At 51.7% G+C, this 23,357-nt stretch overlaps 1 protein-coding gene across 1 annotated transcript in view; it reads left to right on the top strand.

The window, feature by feature from the left end:
* LOC144489008 (ras-related protein Rab-25-like) overlaps positions 1–22,374 on the top strand; it is a 29,407-nt gene extending 7,033 nt beyond the window's left edge. Inside the window, exons 2-5 of the mRNA XM_078206957.1 lie at positions 12,711–12,906; positions 15,246–15,439; positions 18,969–19,049; positions 19,907–22,374. Of these exons, the coding sequence (XP_078063083.1) occupies positions 12,711–12,906; positions 15,246–15,439; positions 18,969–19,049; positions 19,907–20,043 (608 nt within the window). The 3' untranslated portion in view covers positions 20,044–22,374. The remainder of the gene's footprint in view (positions 1–12,710; positions 12,907–15,245; positions 15,440–18,968; positions 19,050–19,906) is intronic.
* Positions 22,375–23,357: the final 983 nt, after the last annotated feature.

The following is a 23,357-nucleotide window of genomic DNA, read 5'->3' as shown; positions in this document are numbered from 1 at the left end:
TGAGTTAATGCATTTTGGAAGGTCCAATGCATGTAGGAATTATACAGTAAATGGTAGAACTCTTAGGAGTATTGACAGGCAGAGGGATCTGGGCGTAAATGTCCACCGATCACTGAAAGTGGCAACAAGAAGGCTTACAGCATGCTTGCCTTCATCGCCGGGGCATTGAGTATAAAAATTGGCAGCTGTACAGAACCTTAGTTAGGCCTCATTTAGAATATTGTGTCCAATTCTGGTCACCACACTACCAGAAGGATGTGGAGGCTTTGGAGAGGGTGCAGAAGAGGTTTACCAGGATGTTGCCTGGTCTGGAGGGTGTTTGCTATGAGGAGAGGTTGGAGAAACTCGGTTTGTTCTCACTGGAGCGACGGAGGTTGAGGGGGGACCTGATAGAGGTTTACAAGATTATGAGGGGCACGGACAGAGTGGATAGTCAGAAGCTCTTTCCCCAGGGTGGAAGAGTCAAGTACTCGGGGACACAGGTTTAAGGTGCGTGGGGAAAAGTTTAGAGGAGATGTGCGAGGTAAGTTTTTTTACACAGAGGGTGGTGAATGTCTGGAACGCGCTGCCCGGGGAGGGGGTGGGAGCGGGTACGATAGCGGCATTTAAGGGGCAACTAGACGGATACATGAATAGGATGGGAATGGGAGGATACGGGCTCTGTAAGTGCGTACGGTTTTAGTTTAGGCAGCATCATGATCGGCGCAGACCTGGAGGGCCGAAGGGCCTGTTCCTGTGCTGTACTGTTCTGGGTTCTTATCTGGGTTCTGGGTGCAGCCCCCATGAGACAGTTTGTTGACCTTTAACCTCGCACAGGGTTGCCACAATCTGCTGCCTATCTTTTTTCCAACCGGTCTGACTGAAGTGATTCGCACGGACAGCAAGGGACAAGTGAAGTGAGGTGCATGCTGGTAGCTCACACCATTGACTGCGAGAGCTGTACGCTCCCTCCCTCTCCAAAGCATCAATATCTTATTTATTTATAACCATTTGAAGTTAGATGACAATTTTTGATCTGATTTGATTTATTATTGTCACATGTATTGGGATACAGTGAAAAGTATTGTTTCTTGCGCGCTATACAAAGCATACTGTTCATAGAGTACATAGATTTGATTTATTATTGTCACATGTACTGGGATACAGTGAAAAGTATTGTTTCTTGCGCGCTATACAAAGCATACTGTTCATAGAGTACATAGATTTGATTTATTATTGTCACATGTATTGGGATACAGTGAAAAGTATTGTTTCTTGCGCGCTATACAAAGCATACTGTTCATAGAGTACATAGATTTGATTTATTATCGTCACGTGTATTGGGATACAGTGAAAAGTATTGTTTCTTGCGCGCTATACAGACAAAGCATACCGTTCATAGAGAAGGAAAGGAGAGAGTGCAGAATGTAGTGTTAAAATAAAGTTTATTTAATAGTGTCACAATTAGGCTTACATTAACACTGCAATGAAGTTGCTGTGAAAATCCCCTAGACGCCACACTTCTGTTCGGGTTACACTGAGGGAGAATTTAGCACGGCCAATGCACCCTAACCAGCACATCTTTCTGACTGTGGGAGGAAACCGGAGCACCCGGAGGAAACCCACGCAGACACGGGGAGAGCATGCAAACTCCACACAGACAGTGACCCGAGCCGGGAATCGAACCTGGGTCTCTGGTGCTGTGAACCAGCAGTGCCAACCACAGTGCCACCGTGCCACCCCATTACAGTCATAGCTAGGGTGTAGAGAAAGATCAACTTAATGCGGGGCAGGTCCATTCAAAAGTCTGACGGCAGCAGGGAAGAAGCTGTTCTTGAGTCGGTCGGTTCGTGACCTCAGACTTTTGTATCTTTTTCCCGATGGAAGAAGGTGGAAGAGAGAATGTCCGGGGTGTGTGGGGGTCCTTGATTATGCCGGCTGCTTTTCCCGAGGCAGCGGGAAGTGTAGACGGAGTCAATGGATGGGAGGCTGGTTTGCGTGATGGATTGGGCTACATTCACAACCCTTTGTAGTTCCTTGCGGTCTTGGGCAGAGCAGGAGCCCAGACCAAGCTGTGATACATCCAGAAAGAATGCTTTCTATGGGGCATCTGTAAACGTGCAGCGTCGTAGCGGGCATGCCAAATTTCCTTAGTCTTCTGAGAACAAAGAACAAAGAACAATACAGCACAAGAACAGGCCCTTCGGCCCTCCAAGCCCACGCCGCTCCATGGTCCAAACTAGGCCATTCTTTTGTATCCCTCCATTCCCACTCTGTTCATGTGGCTATCTAGATAAGTCTTAAACGTTCCCAGTGTGTCCGCCTCCACCACCTTGCCTGGCAGCGCATTCCAGGCCCCCACCACCCTCTGTGTAAAATACGTCCTTCTGATATCCGTGTTTAACCTCCCCCCCTCCTCACCTTGAACCTATGACCCCTCGTGAACGTCACCACCGACCTGGGAAAAAGCTTCCCACCGTTCACCCTATCCATGCCTTTCATAATTTTATACACCTCTATTAGGTCACCCCTCATCCTCCGTCTTTCCAGTGAGAACAACCCCAGTTTACCCAATCTCTCCTCATAACTAAGCCCTTCCATACCAGGCAACATCTTGGTAAACCTCCTCTGCACTCTCTCGAAAGCCTCCACGTCCTCCTGGTAGTGTGGCGACCAGAACTGGACGCAGTATTCCAAATGCGGCCGAACCAACGTTCTATACAACTTCAACATCAGACCCCAACTTTTATACTCTATGCCCCGTCCTATAAAGGCAAGCATGCCATATGCCTTATTCACTACCTTCTCCACCTGTGATGTCACCTTCAAGGATCTGTGGACTTGCACACCCAGGTCCCTCTGCCTATCTACACCCTTTATGGTTCTGCCATTTATCGTATAGCTCCCCCCTACGTTAGTTCTACCAAAATGCATCACTTCGCATTTATCTGCCATTTCTTTGCCCAAATCTCCAGCCTATCTATATCCTTCTGAAGCTTCTGACAATGTTCCTCACTATCTGCAAGTCCAGCCATTTTCGTGTCGTCCACAAACTTACTGATCACCCCAGTTACACCTTCTTCCAGATCGTTTATATAAATCACAAACAGCAGAGGTCCCAGTACAGAGCCCTGCGGAACACCACGAGTCACAGGCATCCAGCCGGAAAAAGACCCTTCCACTACCACCCTCTGTCTTCTGTGACCAAGCCAGTTCTCCACCCATCTAGCTACCTCCCCCTTTATCCCATGAGATCCAACCTTTTGCACCAACCTACCATGAGGGACTTTGTCAAACGCTTTACTAAAGTCCATATAGACGACATCCACGGCCCTTCCCTCGTCAACCATTCTAGTCACTTCTTCAAAAAACTCCACCAGGTTAGTGAGGCATGACCTCCCTCTCACAAAACCATGCTGACTATCGTTAATGAGTTTATTCCTTTCTAAATGCGCATACATCCTATCTCTAAGAATCCTCTCCAACAACTTCCCTACCACGGACGTCAAGCTCACCGGCCTATAATTTCCCGGGTTATCCTTCCTACCCTTCTTAAATAACGGGACCACATTAGCTATCCTCCAATCCTCTGGGACCTCACCTGTGTCCAGTGACGAGACAAAGATTTGCGTCAGAGGCCCAGCGATTTCATCTCTCGTCTCCCTGAGCAGTCTTGGATAGATTCCATCAGGCCCTGGGGATTTGTCAGTCTTTATATTCCCTAAAAACCTAACACTTCCTCCCTTGTAATGGAGATTTTCTCTAACGCGTCAACACTCCCCTCCGAGACACTCCCAGTCAACACATCCCTCTCCTTTGCGAATACCGACGCAAAGTATTCATTTAGGATCTCCCCTACTTCTTTGGGCTCCAAGCATAATTCCCCACTTTTGTCCCTGAGAGGTCCGATTTTTTCCCTGACGACCCTTTTGTTCCTAACATATGAATAAAATGCCTTGGGATTCTCCTTAATCCTGTCTGCCAAGGACATTTCGTGACCCCTTTTTGCCCTTTTAATTCCTCGTTTGAGTTCTTTCCTACTTTCTTTGTATTCCTCCAGAGCTCCCTCCGTTTTTAGCTGCCTGGACCTAACGTACGCCCCTCTTTTCTTTTTGACCAATCCCTCAATTTCCCTGGTTATCCACGGTTCTCGAATCCTACCCTTCCTATCCTTTTTTACAGGCACATGCCTATCCTGCAGCCCTAATAACTGTTCCTTAAAAGACTCCCACATGCCAGATGTGGATTTATCCTCAGTAAGAAGTTTAACAACACCAGGTTAAAGTCCAACAGGTTTATTTGGTAGCAAAAGCCACACAAGCTTTCGAGGCTCTGAGCCCCTTCTTCAGGTGAGTGGGAATTCTGTTCACAAACAGAACTTATAAGACACAGACTCAATTTACATGAATAATGGTTGGAATGCGAATACTTACAACTAATCCAGTCTTTAAGAAACAAAACAATGGGAGTGGAGAGAGCATCAAGACAGGCTAAAAAGATGTGTATTGTCTCCAGACAAGACAGCCAGTGAAACTCTGCAGGTCCACGCAACTGTGGGAGTTACAAATAGTGTGACATAAATTCTGATTCTAGGATCGCATGATAAAGACTCAGGAGGAAAAAAGCAGAAATATTTATGTGAAATAGTGTGACATAAACCCAATATCCCGGTTGAGGCCGTCCTTGTGTGTGCGGAACCTGGCTATCAGTTTCTGCTCCGCGACTCTGCGCTGTCGTGTGTCGCGAAGGCCGCCTTGGAGAACGCTTACCCGAATATCAGAGGCCGAATGCCCGTGACCGCTGAAGTGCTCCCCAACAGGAAGAGAACAGTCTTGCCTGGTGATTGTCGAGCGGTGTTCATTCATCCGTTGTCGCAGCGTCTGCATAGTTTCCCCAATGTACCATGCCTCGGGATTTATCCTCAAACAGCCTCTCCCAATCAACAGCTGCCAATTTCTGCCTAATCCCACTAAAGTTAGCCTTCCCCCAATCCAACACCTTACCCTTGGGACACAACTCATCCTTTTCCATCACTATCCTAAAGCTAACAGAATTGTGATCACTATTTGCCACATGTTCCCCTACCGAAACTTTGAAGACCTGACCGGGCTCATTCCCCAGTACGAGGTCCAGTATAGCCCCCTCTCTAGTCGGGCTATCTACATATTGTTCCAAAGAACCTTCCTGTACGCATTTTACAAATTCCTCCCCATTCAGACTCCCAGCCCTACGCGATTTCCAGTCTATACCAGGGAAATTGAAGTCTCCCACTACAACAACTCTATTTTTCCTGCACCTATCCATTATCTCCTGACATACCCGTTCTTCCACTTCCCTTGGGCTGTTGGGGGGGCCTGTAGTACACCCCCAACATAGTGACTGCGCCCTTCCTGTTTCTGAGCTCCACCCACAGTGACTCGTTACACGACCCCTCTGAATTGTCCTCCCTCTGCACCGCTGTAATATGCTCTCTAACTAATACTGCTACTCCCCTGTAGAGGCGTTTGTGGGGCTTTCTTAACTATAGTGTCGGCATGGAGGGACCAGGACAGGTTGTTGGTGATCTGGACCCCTAGAAACCTGAAGCCTTCGACCATTTCTACTTTGTCCCCGTTGATGTAGACAGTTCTGTATATGTATGAATGATTGGGCATTTTCTATAACTTGGTATGAAATATTTGGCCTGTCTTTATTCTTATCCACGGGGTCATAATTGGTGAACAGGCCCCATTTCAATCCTGCGGCCTAGCAAGGTGAAGGCGGGCCTCTCTTGTGGCCCACTCCCTGGCCTAGTTTGCTCAGCATTGCCCTCGAGTAAGGGAGGGAAGCGGGTGGAGGGTGGAAGAATGGAGTCAGTTCCTGGTGCCTGAGACCCCGTGGGCCCCACCAGCAGCTGCCCATTCAGTCTTACATAAGGAAACCAGAACCATAGGCTTCAAGCTTCTCCTGCAAACTAGGTGGAGCAAAGGAAGGCCATCAGGTAGGCCTCAGGCCTCATCGATAGGGAGAGTAGGGCTGTGGGAGGCCTGTAGAGTAGGCCTCAGGCCTCACCGACAGGGAGAACAGGGTTGGAGAGGCCTATAGAGTAGGCCTCAGGTCTCATCAATAGAGAGATCAGGGCTGGGAGAGGCCTGTAGCGTAGGCCTCAGGCTCCTCCTGCAGGCAGAGTGGGACCAGGAGAGGCCTCGAGAGGAGGCCTCAGGCTCATCCTGCAGGTGGAGTGAGGCTGGGATTGGCCTAAAGAGAAGGCATCAGGCTCCTCCTGTAGGGGAGCAGGGCTGGGAGAGGCCTATAGAGTAGGCCTCAGGCTTCACCAATAGGGAGCGCAGGGCTGGGCAAGGCCTATCGAGTAGGCCTCAGGCCTCACCAATAGGGAGAGTACGGCTAGGCTCAGGCCTCACTGATCGGGAGAGCAGAGCTGGGAGAGGCCTAAAGATTAGGCCTCAGGCCTCATCAATAGGGAGAGCAGGGCTGGGAGAGGTCTTGAGAGGAGGCCTCAGGGCTTCTCCTGTAAGTGGAACAGGGCTGAGATTGGCATATAGAGTAGGCCTCAGGCCTCACCGATAGGGGGAGCAGAGCTGGCAGAGGCCATGAGAGGAGAGCTCAGGCCAGACTCGAGGTGATGAAGCAATTGGAGTTGGGAGGAGGATGGAGGGGGGGAGGGGAGGGGAATCACAGCATGGGGGGATGAATCATTCAGAACCAGGTTTCGATCAGAAGAGATCTTTCGAAACATAAGCTTCTGAAAGCGAGTTGCGACTCGGATTCTTCTCCGGCTGAACAAGATGGCATTGTGAGTTGCTCTCAGTGGGTGCAGCCCAACCGTACAGCCATGAGTCACAGGGAGAGAAACAGGTCACAGCATCACCAGCAAGACAAACAGAGAGAGAGAGAGAGAGAGAGATTAAATCAGCCCAGATGCTCCAATCCCACACACCCTGCAACACAATCACAACAGCAAGACCAAAGTTTAACCTCAAATCAAACCAAACTGAACTAACAGGAACATTCGATTAGATTCCAGTCTGTAACTCACTCCCGGGTATCTGTTATTCTATATATAAACCCCCCTGAACCCCTCGATTAGATTCCAGTCTGTAACTCACTCCCGGGTATCTGTTATTCTATATATAAACCATCCCGAACCCCTCGATTAGATTCCAGTCTGTAACTCACTCCCGGGTATCTGTTATTCTATATATAAACCCCCCTGAACCCCTCGATTAGATTCCGGTCTGTAACTCACTCCCGGGTATCTGTTATTCTATATATAAACCACCCCGAATCCCTCGATTAGATTCCAGTCTGCAACTCAATCCCGGGATCTGTTATTCTATATATAAACTCGCTGAACCCCGCAATTAGATTCCAGTCTGTAACTCACTCCCGGATATCTTTTATTCTATATATAAACCACCCTGCACCCCTTGATTAGATTCCAGTCTGTAACTCACTCCCGGCTATCTGTTATTCTATATATAAACCTGCCCGAACCCCTCGATTAGATTCCAGTCTGTAACTCACTCCCGGGTATCTGTTATTCTATATATAAACCTGCCCGAACCCCTCGATTAGATTCCAGTCTGTAACTCACTCCCGGGTATCTGTTATTCTATATATAAACCTGCCCGAACCCCTCGATTAGATTCCAGTCTGTAACTCACTCCCGGGTATCTGTTATTCTATATATAAACCACCTCGGACCCCTCTATTAGATTCCAGTCTGTAACTCACTCCCAGCTATCTGTTGTTCTGTATGTAAAACACCCCAAATCCCTCGATTAGATTCCAGTCTGTAACTCACTCCCGGCTATCCGTTGTTCTGTATGTAAAACACCCCAAATCCCTCGATTAGATTCCAGTCTGTAACTCACACCTGGGTATCAGCTATTCTATATATAAACCACCACAAATGCCTCGATTAGATTCCAGTCTGTAACTCACTCCCTGGTATCTGGTATTCGATATATAAACCACCCCGAATCCCTCGATGAGATTCCAGTCTGTAACTCACTCTCGGGCATCTGTTATTCTATATATAAACCACCCCAAACACCTCGATTAGATTCCAGTCTGTAACTCACTCCCGGGTATCTGTTATTCTATCGATAAACCACCCCGAATCCCTCGCTTGGATTCCAGGCTGTAACTCACTCCCGGGTATCTGTTATTCCATGTATAAACACTGCCGAACCCCTCGATTAGATTCCAGTCTGCAACTCACTCCAGGCTATCTGTTGTTCTATATGTAAAACACCCGAATCCTTCGATTAGATTCCAGTCTATAACTCACACCTGGGTATCTGTTATTCTATATATAAACCTCCCCGAACCCCTTGAATTGGATTGCAATCTGTAACTCAATCCCGGGTATCTGTTATTCTATATATAAACCACCCCAAACCCCTCGATTAGATTCCAGTCTGTAACTCACTCCCGGGTATCTGTTATTCTATATATAAACCACCCCGAACACCTCGATTAGATTCCAGTCTGTAACTCACTCCCGGGTATCTGTTATTCTATCGATAAACCACCCCGAATCCCTCGATTGGATTCCAGGCTGTAACTCACGCCCGGGTATCTGTTATTCCATGTATAAACACTGCCGAACCCCTCGATTAGATTCCAGTCTGCAACTCACTCCAGGCTATCTGTTGTTCTATATGTAAAACACCCGAATCCTTCGATTAGATTCCAGCCTGTAACTCACTCCTGGGTATCTGTTCCTCTATATATAAACCACCCCGAACCCCTCGATTAGATTCCAGTCTGTAACTCAATCCCGGGTATCTGGTATTCTGTATATAAACCACCCCGAACCCCGCAATGAGATTCCAGTCTGTAACTCACTCCCAGTTATCTTTTATTCTATATATAAACCACCCTGAACCCCTCGATTAGATTCCAGTCTGTAACTCACTCCTGGCTATCTGTTGTTCTGTATATAAACCACCCCGAACTCCTCGGTTACATTCCAGTCTGTAACTCACTCCCGGGTATCTGTTCCTCTATATATAAACTCGCCGAACCCCTCAATTAGATTCCAGTCTTTAACTCACTCCCGGGTATCTGTTATTCTATATATAAACCTCCCCGAACCCCTTGAATTGGATTGCAGTCTGTAACTCAATCCCGGGTATCTGTTATTCTATATATAAACCACCCTGAACCACTCGATTAGATTCCAGTCTGTAACTCACCCCCGGGTATCTGTTATTCTATATATAAACCACCCCGAACGCCTCGATTAGATTCCAGTCTGTAACTCACTCCCGGGTATCTGTTCTTCTATATATAAACCACCCTGAACCCCTCGATTAGATTCCAGCTGTAACTCACTCCCGGGTATCTGTTATTCTATATATAAACCACCCTGAACCCCTCAATTAGATTCCAGCTGTAACTCACTCCCGGGTATCTGTTATTCTATATATTAACCACCCTGAACCCCTCGATTAGATTCCAGTCTGTAACTCACTCCCGGGTATCTGTTATTCTATATATAAACCACCCTGAACCCCTCAATTAGATTCCAGCTGTAACTCACTCCCGGGTATCTGTTATTCTATATATAAACCACCCTGAACCCCTCGATTAGATTCCAGTCTGTAACTCACTCCCGGGTATCTGTTATTCTATATGTAAACCACCCTGAACCCCTCGATTAGATTCCAGCTGTAACTCACTCCCGGGTATCTGTTATTCTATATATAAACCACCCCAAACCCCTCGATTCGACTCCAGTCTGTAACTCACTCCCGGGTATCTGTTATTCTATATATAAACCACCCTGAACCCCTCAATTAGATTCCAGCTGTAACTCACTCCCGGGTATCTGTTATTCTATATATAAACCCCCCCGAACCCCTCGATTAGATTCCAGTCTGTAACTCACTCCCGGGTATCTGTTATTCTATATATAAACCACCCCGAACCCCTCGATTAGATTCCAGTCTGTAACTCACTCCCGGGTATCTGTTATTCTATATATAAACCACCCCGAACCCCTTGAATTGAATTGCAGTCCAATTGTACAGGGTGTTGGTGAGGCCACACCTGGAGTGTTGTGTGCAGTTTTGATCTCCTTATCTGAGGAAGGATGTCCTTGCTGTAGAGGGAGCGCAGCGAATGTTTACCAGGCTGATTCCTGGGATGGCAGGTCTGTCATTTGAGGAGAGACTGAGTCGGTGAGTATTATATTCACTGGAGTTTAGAAGAGTGAGAGGAGATCTCATAGAAACTTATAAAATTCTAACAGGGTAGATTCAGAAAGAATGTTCCCGATGGTGGGGGGAGTCCAGAACGAGGGGGTCAGAGTTTGAGGATAAGGGGTAAACCTTTTAGGACTGAGGTGAGGGGAAATTTCTTCACCCAGAGGGTGGTGAATGTGTGGAATTCACTCCCACAGAAAGTAGTTGAGGCCAAAATGTGTGATTTCAAGAAGGAATTAGATATCGCTCTTGGGGCTGAAGGGATCGAGGGATATGGGGGCGTGGTGGGGGGCCGGAGGGGAGATCAGGATATTGAACAAAGAACAAAGAGAATTACAGCACAGGAACAGGCCCTTCGGCCCTCCAAGCCTGCACCGACCATGCTGCCCGACTGAACTAAAACCCCCTACCCTTCCAGGGACCGTTTCCCTCTATTCCCATCCTGTTCATGTATTTGTCAAGACGCCCCTTAAAACTCACTATCGTATCTGCTTCCACTCCCTCCCCCGGCATTGAATTTGATGATCAGCCATGATCAAAATAAAGTTTATTTATTAGTGTCACAAGTAGGCTTATATTAACACTGCAATGAAGTTACTGTGAGAATTCTCCAGTCGCCACACTCCGGCCCAGTTCAGGTACACTAAGGGGCAATTTAGCATGGCCAATCCCCCTAACCTGCACATCTTTGGACACTAAGGGGACAATTTAGCATGGCCAATCCCCCTAACCTGCACATCTTTGGACACTAAGGGGACAATTTAGCATGGCCAATCCACCTAACCTGCACATCTTTGGACACTAAGGGACAATTTAGCATGGCCAATCCCCCTAACCTGCACATCTTTGGACACTAAGGGGCAATTTAGCACGGCCAATCCACCTAACCTGCACATCTTTGGACACTAAGGGGACAATTTAGCACGGCCAATCCACCTAACCTGCACACCTTTGGACACTAAGGGGCAATTTAGCACGGCCAATCCACCTAACCTGTACATCTTTGGACACTAAAGGACAATTTAGCATGGCCAATCCCCCTAACCTGCACATCTTTGGACACTAAGGGGCAATTTAGCATGGCCAATCCCCCTAACCTGCACATCTTTGGACACTAAGGGACAATTTAGCATGGCCAATCCCCCTAACCTGCACATCTTTGGACACTAAGGGGCAATTTAGCATGGACAATCCATCTAACCCGCACATCTTTGGACACTAAGGGACAATTTAGCATGGCCAATCCACCTAACCTGCACATCTTTGGACACTAAGGGACAATTTAGCATGGCCAATCCCCCTAACCTGCACATCTTTGGACACTAAGGGACAATTTAGCAAGGCCAATCCACCTAACCCGCACATCTTTGGACACTAAGGGACAATTTAGCATGGCCAATCCCCCTAACCTGCACATCTTTGGACAGTAAGGGACAATTTAGCATGGACAATCCATCTAACCCGCACATCTTTGGACACTAAGGGACAATTTAGCATGGCCAATCCCCCTAACCTGCACATCTTTGGACACTAAGGGACAATTTAGCATGGCCAATCCCCCTAACCTACACATCTTTGGACACTAAGGGACAATTTAGCATGGCCAATCCCCCTAACCTGCACATCTTTGGACACTAAGGGACAATTTAGCATGGCCAATCCACCTAACCCGCACATCTTTGGACACTAAGGGACAATTTAGCATGGCCAATCCCCCTAACCTGCACATCTTTGGACACTAAGGGACAATTTAGCATGGCCAATCCACCTAACCCGCACATCTTTGGACACTAAGGGACAATTTAGCATGGCCAATCCCCCTAACCTGCACATCTTTGGACAGTAAGGGACAATTTAGCATGGACAATCCACCTAACCCGCACATCTTTGGACACTAAGGGACAATTTAGCATGGCCAATCCACGTAACCTGCACATCTTTGGACACTAAGGGACAATTTAGCATGGCCAATCCACCTAACCTGCACATCTTTGGACACTAAGGGACAATTTAGCATGGCCAATCCCCCTAACCTGCACATCTTTGGACACTGAGGGACAATTTAGCATGGCCAATCCACCTAACCCGCACATCTTTGGACACTAAGGGACAATTTAGCATGGCCAATCCACCTAATCTGCACATCTTTGGACACTAAGGGACAATTTAGCATGGCCAATCCCCCTAACCTGCACATCTTTGGACAGTAAGGGACAATTTAGCATGGACAATCCATCTAACCTGCACATCTTTCAGACTGTGGGAGGAAACTGGAGCACCCGGACGAAACCCATGCAGACACGGGGAGAACGTGCAAACTCCGCACAGACAGTGACCCGAGCCGGGAATCGAACCCGGGTCCCCAGCAGCGCTAACCCACTGTGCCACCGTGCTGCCCTAAAATGAATGGCGGAGGGGGATTGAGAGTCTGATTGGCCTATCTCTGTTTGTGTGTTTCTATGTTCCAGTCCCTCCCGAGCGCGTGTATCAATCTATATCTTCCCTCTCCGTCCGCAGTGGTGCTGATTGGTGAGTCTGGCGTCGGGAAGAGTAACCTCTTGTCTCGCTTCACCCGCAACGAGTTTAATCACGACAGCCGTACGACCATCGGCGTGGAGTTCTCGACGCGGAGCGTAGTCATCGACGGCGTCACGGTCAAGACGCAGATCTGGGACACGGCCGGACTCGAACGCTATCGCGCCATCACCTCTGCGTATGTATACTCCTTCCCCACGCTCCACCGTCCCCCTGGACCCTGCCCCAGGCCCGTCCTGTCCATGGGTGTGAAGGGCAGATTGGCCACCTGCTCACCGAGGGACAGGAAGGCCCGAGGGGCTGAATGGCCTCCTCTTGGTCTAAGGGGCTAAATGGCCTCCTCCTAGTCCAAGGGGCTGAATGTCCTGCTCCTAGCCCCAAGGGGCTGAATGGCCCCCTCCTGTACCCCAGTGCCTGAATGACCTCCTCCTGGCTCCAAGGGGTTGAATGGCCTCCTCCTGGCCCCAAGGGGCTGAATGGCCTCCTCCTGCCCCCATGGGGCTGAATGGCCTCCTCCTGGACCTGAGGGTCTGAATGGCCTGATCTTGCCCCGTGGGGCTGAATGGCCTTCTCCTGGACCTGAGGGTCTGAATGGCCTTCTCCTGAGCCTGAGGGGCTGAATGGCCTGATCTTGCCCCGTGGGGCTGAATGGCCTCCTCTTGAACCGTGGGGCTAAACTGCCTCCTTCTGGCCCCCAGGGGCTGAATGGCCTCCTTCTGGCCCTGCTATCCTTCCCACTCACCGCTCCCAGATGCAGGAAAGGACAGTTGCAATCTTGGATTGCCCCCTCTCACGTTCTGTGGATCCATCGCTCCCTTGCCCTGGCTGAGTGCAACTTAAACCATCTTCCCCCGGAGACTAAATACCCCGGTTTCCAGTCGCTCCCTCCCCGCCATCATCCCAGATATATCAGCAAATAACTGGGGACAGGCATTCCCAGTGCTGAGGGAGCGCCGCACTGTGGGAGGGTCAGTGCTGAGGGAGTGCCGCACTGTGGGAGGGTCAGTGCTGAGGGAGCGCCGCACTGTGGGAGGGTCAGTGCTGAGGGAGCACCGCACTGTGGGAGGGTCAGTGCTGAGGGAGCGCCGCACTGTGGGAGGGTCAGTGCTGAGGGAGCGCCGCACTGTGGGAGGGTCAGTGCTGAGGGAGTGCCGCGCTGTGGGAGGGTCAGTGCTGAGGGAGCGCCGCATTGTGGGAGGGTCAGTGCTGAGGGAGCGCCGCACTGTGGGAGGGTCAGTGCTGAGGGAGTGCCGCACTGTGGGAGGGTCAGTGCTGAGGGAGCGCCGCACTGTGGGAGGGTCAGTGCTGAGGGAGCGCCGCACTGTGGGAGGGTCAGTGCTGAGGGAGCGCCGCACTGTGGGAGGGTCAGTGCTGAGGGAGCGCCGCACTGTGGGAGGGTCAGTGCTGAGGGAGTGCCGCGCTGTGGGAGGGTCGGTGCTGAGGGAGTGCCGCACTGTGGGAGGGTCGGTGCTGAGGGAGCGCCGCACTGTGGGAGGGTCAGTGCTGAGGGAGCGCCGCACTGTGGGAGGGTCAGTGCTGAGGGTGTGGTGTAGGTACAACCACAGTGCTGTTAGGGAGATAGTTCCGGGATTGTTATTGGACATCAGTCAGTCCCCGTGTGTGGGGTAGGTACACCCACAGTGCTGTTAGGGAGGGAGTTTCGGGATTTTGATGCCAGCCACAGTGAAGGAGCGGCCGATATATTTCCAAGTCGGGATGGTGAGTGGCTCGGAGGGGGAGCTTGCAGGTGGGGGTGTTCCCCATGTGTCTGCTGCCCCCCCTGTCCTTCTAGATGGTAGAGGTGGTGGGTTTGGAAGGTGCTGTGGAAGGAGCCTTGGCGAGTCGCTGCGGTGCATCTTGTAGATGGTACACACGGCTGTCACTGTGTGTCGGTGGTGGAGGGAGTGAGTGTTTGTGGTTAACGTGTCGATCGAGCGGGGCTGCTTTGTCCTGGATGGTGTCGAGCTTCTTGTGTTGTTGGAGCCGCACTCATCCAGGCAAGTGGAGATTGTTGTTGGGAGCCGCACTCATCCAGGCAAGTGGAGATTGTTGTTGGAGCCGCACTCATCCAGGCAAGTGGGGAGTATTCCATCACACTCCTGACTTGTGTCCTTGTAGATGGTGGACAGGCTTTGGGGGGAGTCGGGAGGTGAGTTCCTCTCCGCAGGATTCCCAGCCTCTGACCTGCTCAGGTAGCCACAGTATTTATTTGGCTGGATCCAGTTCAAATTCTGGTCAATGGTAACCCCCAGGGTGTTGATAGTCGGGGGGATTCAGCGTTGGTCGATGGTCGCCCCCAGGATGTTCATCGTGGGGGGGTTCAGCGATGTTAAGGCCATTGATTGTCAAGGGGCAATGGTTAGATTCTCTTCTGTTGGAGATGGTCATTGCGTGGCACTTGTGTGGCGCGAATGTTACCCAGTTAATCTCCCATTCCTGGAGGCTCCTGGGTAAATCTCCAGTGTTGGCACTTGTTGGCGTGGGGGTGTATGAGTTGGATGTGTCTGCTTCCTGCAGGTATTACCGTGGGGCTGTGGGGGCGCTGCTGGTCTACGACATCTCCAAACACCTGACCTACGAGAGTGTGGAGCGTTGGCTGAACGAGCTACTCGACCACGCGGACAATAACCTGGTGGTCATGCTGGTGGGAAACAAGACCGACCTGAGCGAGATCCGGGCCGTCCCTATCGAGGAGGCCAAGTCCTTCGCAGGTAGGTTTGCCCCCTCGGGGGGGCAATTTTGTGGGGGCCGTTGTCTGTAACCGTTGGGAGGAGGGGGTCAGACTGCCTGAGGTCTTCGGGTCTTGGGGCTGGGGTCAAGGGTGAGAGGTGACAGGTCATGATGCCAATGGCATGACGTTGGCCGTCCAATCATGACCCATCGTGACAATCCCTGACCCATAGAATCTGTCCTGTCCAATTCCTGACCCCAAGAGACTGTTCCGTCCAATCAGATGGGGGAGGGGAGAGATGGGGAAGGGGAGATGGGGAAGGGGAGATGGGGGAAGAGGGAGATGGGGAGGGGGAGATGGGGAAGGGGAGATGGGGGAAGAGGGAGATGGGGAGGGGGAGATGGGGAGGGGGGAGATGGGGGGAGGGGGGATATGGGGAGAGGGGGAGATGGGGGAGAGGGAGATGGGGGAGGGGGAGATGGGGAGGGGGAGATGGGCAGGGGAAGATGGGGAGGGGGGAGATGGGCAGGGGAGATGGGGAGGGGGGAGATGGGGAGAGGGGGAGATGGGGGAGAGGGAGATGGGGGAGGGGGAGATGGGGAGGGGGAAGATGGGGAGGGGGGAGATGGGCAGGGGGAGATGGGGGAGAGGGAGATGGGGAGGGGGAGATGGGGAGGGCGGAGATGGGCAGGGGGAGATGGGGGAGAAGGAGATGGGGGGAGGGGGGAGATGGGGGAGGTGGAGATGGGGGGGTGGAGATGGGGGGGTGGGGAGATGGGGAGGGGGAGATGGAGCATGGGGAGATGGGGTAGCGGTGAAATGGGGAGAGGAGAGATGAGGAGGGAGATGAGGAGGGGGAGAAGGGGGAATGCGGAGATGGGGAGGGGGAGATGGGGAGTGGGGGAGATGGGGAGGGGGAGATGGGGAGGGGGAGGTGGGGGATGGGGAGTGGGGAGATGGGGAGGGGGAGATGGGGGAGGGGGAGATGGGGAGGGGGAGATGGGGAGTGGGGGAGATGGGGAGGGGAAGATGGAGGAGGGGGGATATGGGGAGGAGGAGATGGGGAGGGGGAGATGGGGGAGGTGGAGATGGGGGAGTGGGAAGATGGGGAAGGGACCTGTCCCATGACCTGTCCCGTGGCCTGTCCCGTGACCTGTCCCATGACCTGTCCCGTGACCTGTCCCCTAACGTGCCCCGTAACATGTCCCGTGACCTGTCCCCTAACCTGTCCCGTGACCTGTCCCCTAACCTGTTCTGTGACCTGTCCCGTGACCTGTCCCGTGACCTGTCCCGTAACCTGTCCCGTGACTTGTCCCCTAACCTGTCCCATGACCTGCCCCGTGACCTGTCCCGTGACCTGTCTCCTAACCTGTCCCATGACCTGCCCCGTGACCTGTCCCCTAACCTGTCCCATGACCTGCCCCGTGACCTGTCCCGTGACCTGTCTCCTAACCTGTCCCATGACCTGCCCCGTGACCTGTCCCGTGACCTGTCCCCTAACCTGTCCCATGACCTGCCCCGTGACCTGTCCCCTAACCTGTCCCATGACCTGCCCCGTGACCTGTCCCCTAACCTGTCCCATGACCTGCCCCGTGACCTGTCCCATGACCTGTCCCCTAACCTGTCCCATGACCTGCCCCGTGACCTGTCCCCTAACCTGTCCCATGACCTGCCCCGTGACCTGTCCCCTAACCTGTCCCATGACCTGCCCCGTGACCTGTCCCCTAACCTGTCCCATGACCTGCCCCGTGACCTGTCCCCTAACCTGTCCCATGACCTGCCCCGTGACCTGTCCCGTGACCTGTCCCCTAACCTGTCCCATGACCTGCCCCGTGACCTGTCCCGTGACCTGTCCCCTAACCTGTCCCATGACCTGCCCCGTGACCTGTCCCCTAACCTGTCCCATGACCTGCCCCGTGACCTGTCCCCTAACCTGTCCCATGACCTGCCCCGTGACCTGTCCCGTGACCTGTCTCCTAACCTGTCCCATGACCTGTCCCCTAACCTGTCCCGTGACCTGTCCCCTAACCTGTCCCATGACCTGTCCCCTAACCTGTCCCGTGACATGTCCCGTGACCTGTCCCATGACCTGTCCCATGACACCAGTGTACCAATATACCTTCGTAACCCGGGGCAATATCTCATTGTGGCATTGGATCAGAGTTGGGAGGTCATGAGGTCATGGTGGACCAGGGTGAGTGTTAGAGTGAGCAACCGGATAGGCTCACAAGAGAGAGATAGAGAGAGAGTGAGACAGAGAGAGACAGAGAGACAGAGAGCGAGAGACAGAGAGAGAGAGAGAGACAGAGAGAGAGACAGAGAGAGAGACAGAGAGACAGAGAGAGAGACAGAGAGACAGAAAGGGAGAGAGAGACAGAGAGAGAGAGAGAGACAGAGAGAGAGAGAGAGACAGAGACAGAGAGACAGAGAGAGACAGAGACAGAGAGACAGAGAGAGAGAGACAGAGAGAGAGAGAGAGACAGAGAGAGAGAGACAGAGAGAGAGAGACACAGAGAGAGACAGAGAGAGAGACAGAGAGAGAGAGAGACAGAGAGAGAGACAGAGAGAGACAGAAAGGGAGAGAGAGACAGCGAGAGACAGAGAGAGAGAGAGACAGAGAAAGAGAGAGAGAGACAGAGAGAGAGAGACAGAGAGAGAGAGAGAGACAGAGAGCGAGAGACAGAGAGAGAGAGACAGAGAGAGAGAGAGAGACAGAGAGAGGGAGAGACAGAGAGAGAGAGAGAGACAGAGAGAGACAGAGAGAGAGAGAAAGACAGAGAGAGAGAGAGAGAGAGAGAAAGACAGAGAGAGAGAGACAGAGAGAGAGAGGGAGAGACAGAGAGAGACAGAGAGACAGAGAGAGACAGAGAGAGAGACAGAGAGAGAGAAAGACAGAGCCCATTCTCAGTGGGCAGGGGGTGGGAGGTGATGTGGGGGGGGAGCGGCGAAAGTCAAAAAATTTGGAGCCAGATCTCTCGGGAGTGAAATTCGGAAGCATTCTTCTGTGGAAATGGGTTTGACTGTCTGTGCGGAGGCTGCACGTTCTCCCCGTGTCTGCGTGGGTTTCCTCCGGGTGCTCCAGTTTCCTCCCACAATCCAAAGATGTGCAGGTTAGGGGGATTGGCCGTGCTAAATTGTCCCTTAGTGCCAGGGGGACTAGCTAGGGTAAATGCATGGGGTTACGGGGATAGGGCCTGGGTGGGATTGTTGTCGGTGCAGATTCGATGGGCAGAATGGCCTCCTTCTGCACTGTAGGGATTCTATTCTGTGAGAATACTCTCTCCCACTTTGAGGCGATCAATGCAATGCTCAGTCAATGGGAGAGCGAGAGGGGCTCGATAGATGGGGTGATTTTGCACGGGGCAGGGTGTTGAACAGGATTTAATCAAGGTTGATGGGACTCAATCAAGGACCCGCCACCATCTCACTGGGCGGCGGGAGGTGGGACAGTCTGGTGGGGCTGAAGGGCCTTCCTCCTGTTTTCCCCTTGGCGAGGCTGACGGGTGATGTTCCCCCCACTGGCAAGGCTGGCATCTGAATTTCCTGTCCCTTTCTTGTGCCCCCTGCAGAGAAACACAAGATGCTTTTCATGGAGACCTCAGCCCTGGACTCAACCAATGTGGAGCTGGCCTTTCAGACGGTCATCACAGGTTGGTGCTTTCGTGTTTTCTTCCCCTGGCGAGGGCAGCTGGGTAGTGCCCAATTCACCCTCTCGGACACCGCCTTCCAGATCACAACAACTCACTGCGTTTCCATCACAATCTCCTCATCGCCCCCCGACTCCCGTCACATTTTACCCTTTCTCGATTCGAGTTAGAGTTGGCCATTTGGCCCTTCCAGCCTCTCGAAGACAATCCCTCTAATCCCCTAACATTCCCATCGAAGACCAACCCTCTAATCCCCTAACTCTCCATCGAAGACCATCCCTCTAATCTCCTAACCATCAAAGACCCTCCCTCTAATCCCCTAACCGTCGAAGATGGGAGAGTTACGGGATGGTCTTCGTTGGTGAGGGAGGGTCATCGATGGGGGAGTTAGGGGATTAGAGGGTTGGTCTTCGATGGGAGAGTTAGGGGATTAGAGGAATGGTCTTCGATGGGAGAGTTAGGGGATTAGAGGGAGGGTCTTCGATGGGACAGTTAGGGGATTAGAGGGATGGTCTTCGAATGGAGAGTTAGGGGATTAGAGGGATGGTCTTCGATGGGAGAGTTAGGGGATTAGAGGGAGGGTCTTCGATGGGACAGTTAGGGGATTAGAGGGATGGTCTTCGAATGGAGAGTTAGGGGATTAGAGGGATGGTCTTCGATGGGAGTGTTAGGGATTAGAGGGATGGTCTTCGATGGAGAGTTAGGGGATTAGAGGGATGGTCCTCGATGGGAGTGTTAGGGGATTAGAGGGAGGGTCTTCGATGGGAAAGTTAGGGGATTAGAGGGAGGGTCTTCGATGGGGTAGGTAGAGGGATTAGAGGGATGGTCTTTTCTTGACATGTGTGTGATTTTTCTGACAGAAATCTTCCACCAGAGGTCCCTGAACCGGGGGAACAAGCAGGTGATAAATAGTGTTACCCTGAGCGGGAACAGTGCCTCCAACGAGCGAACTTCCACTGAGGTCACCACCAAGAAACCGTGCTGTCAAAGCATCTGACCCCGCCGCTGGACACCGCTTCTGTGCCTCCCTCAGGACCTCCGCATCCTCTTGTGTCATATTCCCTCCCACCCCAAAACCCCCTCTCCCCCTCTCCAAACAGCACCCCCCTTGCCCCTTTCCCACTGCACACCCCTCCCCCACTCCCCCATCAACGAGGGGAGCATGGACAGGGATTGGCACGATGGGCGCCCATCAGTTTGGCCCCCCCCTTCCTTGCACCTTGGCGCCAGAGAAGGCTCGTTACTGATTCCTTACCACCTTGTGGGGACACACAAAGTAGCTGCCCAACCATAGTTGGGCTTGTCTCTGTGTTGTGTACCGGGATTGGCCTGGGAAGGGTTGTCCTTATCTTCGAATCAGGGGAGGGTGTCCGGAATGGATGTTCGGAGAGGGGCTTGGGAGAAATTAGACTCGGGGGTCAGGATGTTGTCCAAGGTATTGGGGTACAGCTCGCTCAATAGAGGAGGGTATGGATCCCCCTCATTATCAGTGGTGGGATGTCCCAGCGTAAGACATCATTCAGTACCCTCCCATCAACCTCCCCGCGTTAGATGTCCCCTCAACAAATCCCCACCTCCAACTCACACCTCAGTGCTGTCCCTGTCCTGGGAGTGTTTGATGGGGACAGTGCAGAGGGAGCTTTACTCTGTATCTAACCCCGTGCTGTACCTGTCCTGGGAGTGTTTGATGGGGGACAGTGTAGAGGGAGCTTTACTCTGTATCTAACCCCGTGCTGTCCCTGTCCTGGGAGTGTTTGATGGGGGACAGTGTAGAGGGAGCTTTACTCTGTATCTAACCCCGTGCTGTCCCTGTCCTGGGAGTGTTTGATGGGGGACAGTGTAGAGGGAGCTTTACTCTGTACCTAACCCTGTGCTGTACTTGTCCTGGGAGTGTTTGATGGGGACAGTGTAGAGGGAGCTTTACTCTGTATCTAACCCTGTCCTTTACCCTGTCCTGGGAGTGTTTGATGGGGGACAGTGTAGAGGGAGCTTTACTCTGTACCTAACCCTGTGCTGTACTTGTCCTGGGAGTGTTTGATGGGGACACTGTAGAGGGAGCTTTACTCTGTATCTAACCCCGTGCTGTACCTGTCCTGGGAGTGTTTGATGGGGGACAGTGTAGAGGGAGCTTTACTCTGTATCTAACCCCGTGCTGTCCCTGTCCTGGGAGTGTTTGATGGGGGACAGTGTAGAGGGAGCTTTACTCTGTACCTAACCCTGTGCTGTACTTGTCCTGGGAGTGTTTGATGGGGACAGTGTAGAGGGAGCTTTACTCTGTATCTAACCCTGTCCTTTACCCTGTCCTGGGAGTGTTTGATGGGGGACAGTGTAGAGGGAGCTTTACTCTGTACCTAACCCTGTGCTGTACTTGTCCTGGGAGTGTTTGATGGGGACAGTGTAGAGGGAGCTTTACTCTGTATCTAACCCCGTGCTGTACCTGTCCTGGGAGTGTTTGATGGGGGACAGTGTAGAGGGAGCTTTACTCTGTATCTAACCCCGTGCTGTACCTGTCCTGGGAGTGTTTGATGGGGGACAGTGTCGAGGGAGCTTTACTCTGTATCTAACCCCGTGCTGTCCCTGTCCTGGGAGTGTTTGATGGGGTCACTGTAGAGGGAGCTTTACTCTGTATCTAACCCCGTGCTGTACCTGTCCTGGGAGTGTTTGATGGGGACAGTGTAGAGGGAGCTTTACTCTGTATCTAACCCCGTGCTGTACCTGTCCTGGGAGTGTTTGATGGGGGACAGTGTAGAGGGAGCTTTACTCTGTATCTAACCCCGTGCTGTACCTGTCCTGGGAGTGTTTGATGGGGGACAGTGTAGAGGGAGCTTTACTCTGTATCTAACCCCGTGCTGTACCTGTCCTGGGAGTGTTTGATGGGGGACAGTGTACCAAAGCGGGAGTGGGGAATTGGGAGGGTCTGTGACCCAAGCGAGGTGGTCTGGGGAGGGACGCGGGAGATATTTTAGCTCTCCATTCTGTCGTGGGAGAGATCACGTTGCAGTAAATACCACCTGAACATTGCCTGTAGTGTACGTAGCGGCCATTGCTTCCAAAGGATGATGGTCCAGGGGGAGACTGACCCCGGGTCACGCTTGGCTGACCCGGTGCCTCCTGGGAAAAAAAACCCACCCAAGTTCCAGTCACCAGTGTGGCCGGAATACGACCCCAGATTCCGGTAGCAATGATGGATGTATCGGCCTAGATTTTCCAGCCCGGAGCTAGTCCGGCAAGACCCTGGGGAAAAGATTCAAACATTAATATATACTTGGAGATATTTCAATGGAATGTTGTCATCAAAATATAGTTAATAAAGAGAATTTTACCCTCACTTTGTACAAGAGAGTGTTTTTAAAACCACCTGGTGTTTGCTTATTCTTAAGGTTAAGTTTATTTATTAGTGTCGCGAATAGGCTTACATTAACACTGCAATGAAGTTACTGTGAAAATCCTCTGGTCCCCTTGGGGTGGGTTAGCGCTGCTGCCTCACAGCACCAGGGACCCGGGTTCGATTCCCGGCTTGGGTCACTGTCTGCACGTTCTCCCCAAGTCTGCGTGGGTTTCCTCCGGGTGCTCCAGTTTCCTCCCACAGTCCAAAGATGTGTGGGTTAGGTGGATTGGCCATGCTAAATTGCCCCTTAGTGTCCAAAGATGTGTAGGTTAGGTGGATTGGCCATGCTAAATTGCCCCCTTAGTGTCCAAAGATGTGTAGGTTAGGTGGATTGGCCGTGCTAAATTGCCCCTTAGTGTCCAAAGGTGTGCAGGTTAGGTGGATTGGCCGTGCTAAATTGCCCCTTAGTGTCCAAAGATGTGTAGGTTAGGTGGCTTGGCCATGCTAAATTGCCCCTTAGTGTCCAAAGATGTGTAGGTTAGGTGGATTGGCCATGCTAAACCCCTTTAGTATCCAAAGATGTGCGGGTTAGGGTGGATTGGCCATGCTAAATTGCCTCTTAGTGTCCAAAGATGTGCAGGTTAGGTGGATTGGCCATGCTAAATTGCCTCTTAGTGTCCAAAGATGTGCAGGTTAGGTGGATTGGCCGTGCTAAATTGCCTCTTAGTGTCCAAAGATGTGTAGATTAGGTGGATTGGCCATGCTAAATTGCCTCTTAGTGTCCAAAGATGTGTAGGTTAGGTGGATTGGCCATGCTAAATTGCCTCTTAGTGTCCAAAGATGTGTAGGTTAGGTGGATTGGCCATGCTAAATTGCCTCTTAATGTCCAAAGATGTGTAGGTTAGGTGGATTGGCCATGCTAAATTGCCTCTTAGTGTCCAAAGATGTGTAGATTAGGTGGATTGGCCATGCTAAATTGCCTC

The sequence above is a fragment of the Mustelus asterias genome, unplaced genomic scaffold, assembly GCF_964213995.1.
Source record: "Mustelus asterias unplaced genomic scaffold, sMusAst1.hap1.1 HAP1_SCAFFOLD_1919, whole genome shotgun sequence".
Classification (NCBI taxonomy): Eukaryota; Metazoa; Chordata; class Chondrichthyes; order Carcharhiniformes; family Triakidae; genus Mustelus; species Mustelus asterias.
This window is presented reverse-complemented; position numbering and strand designations above follow the sequence as displayed.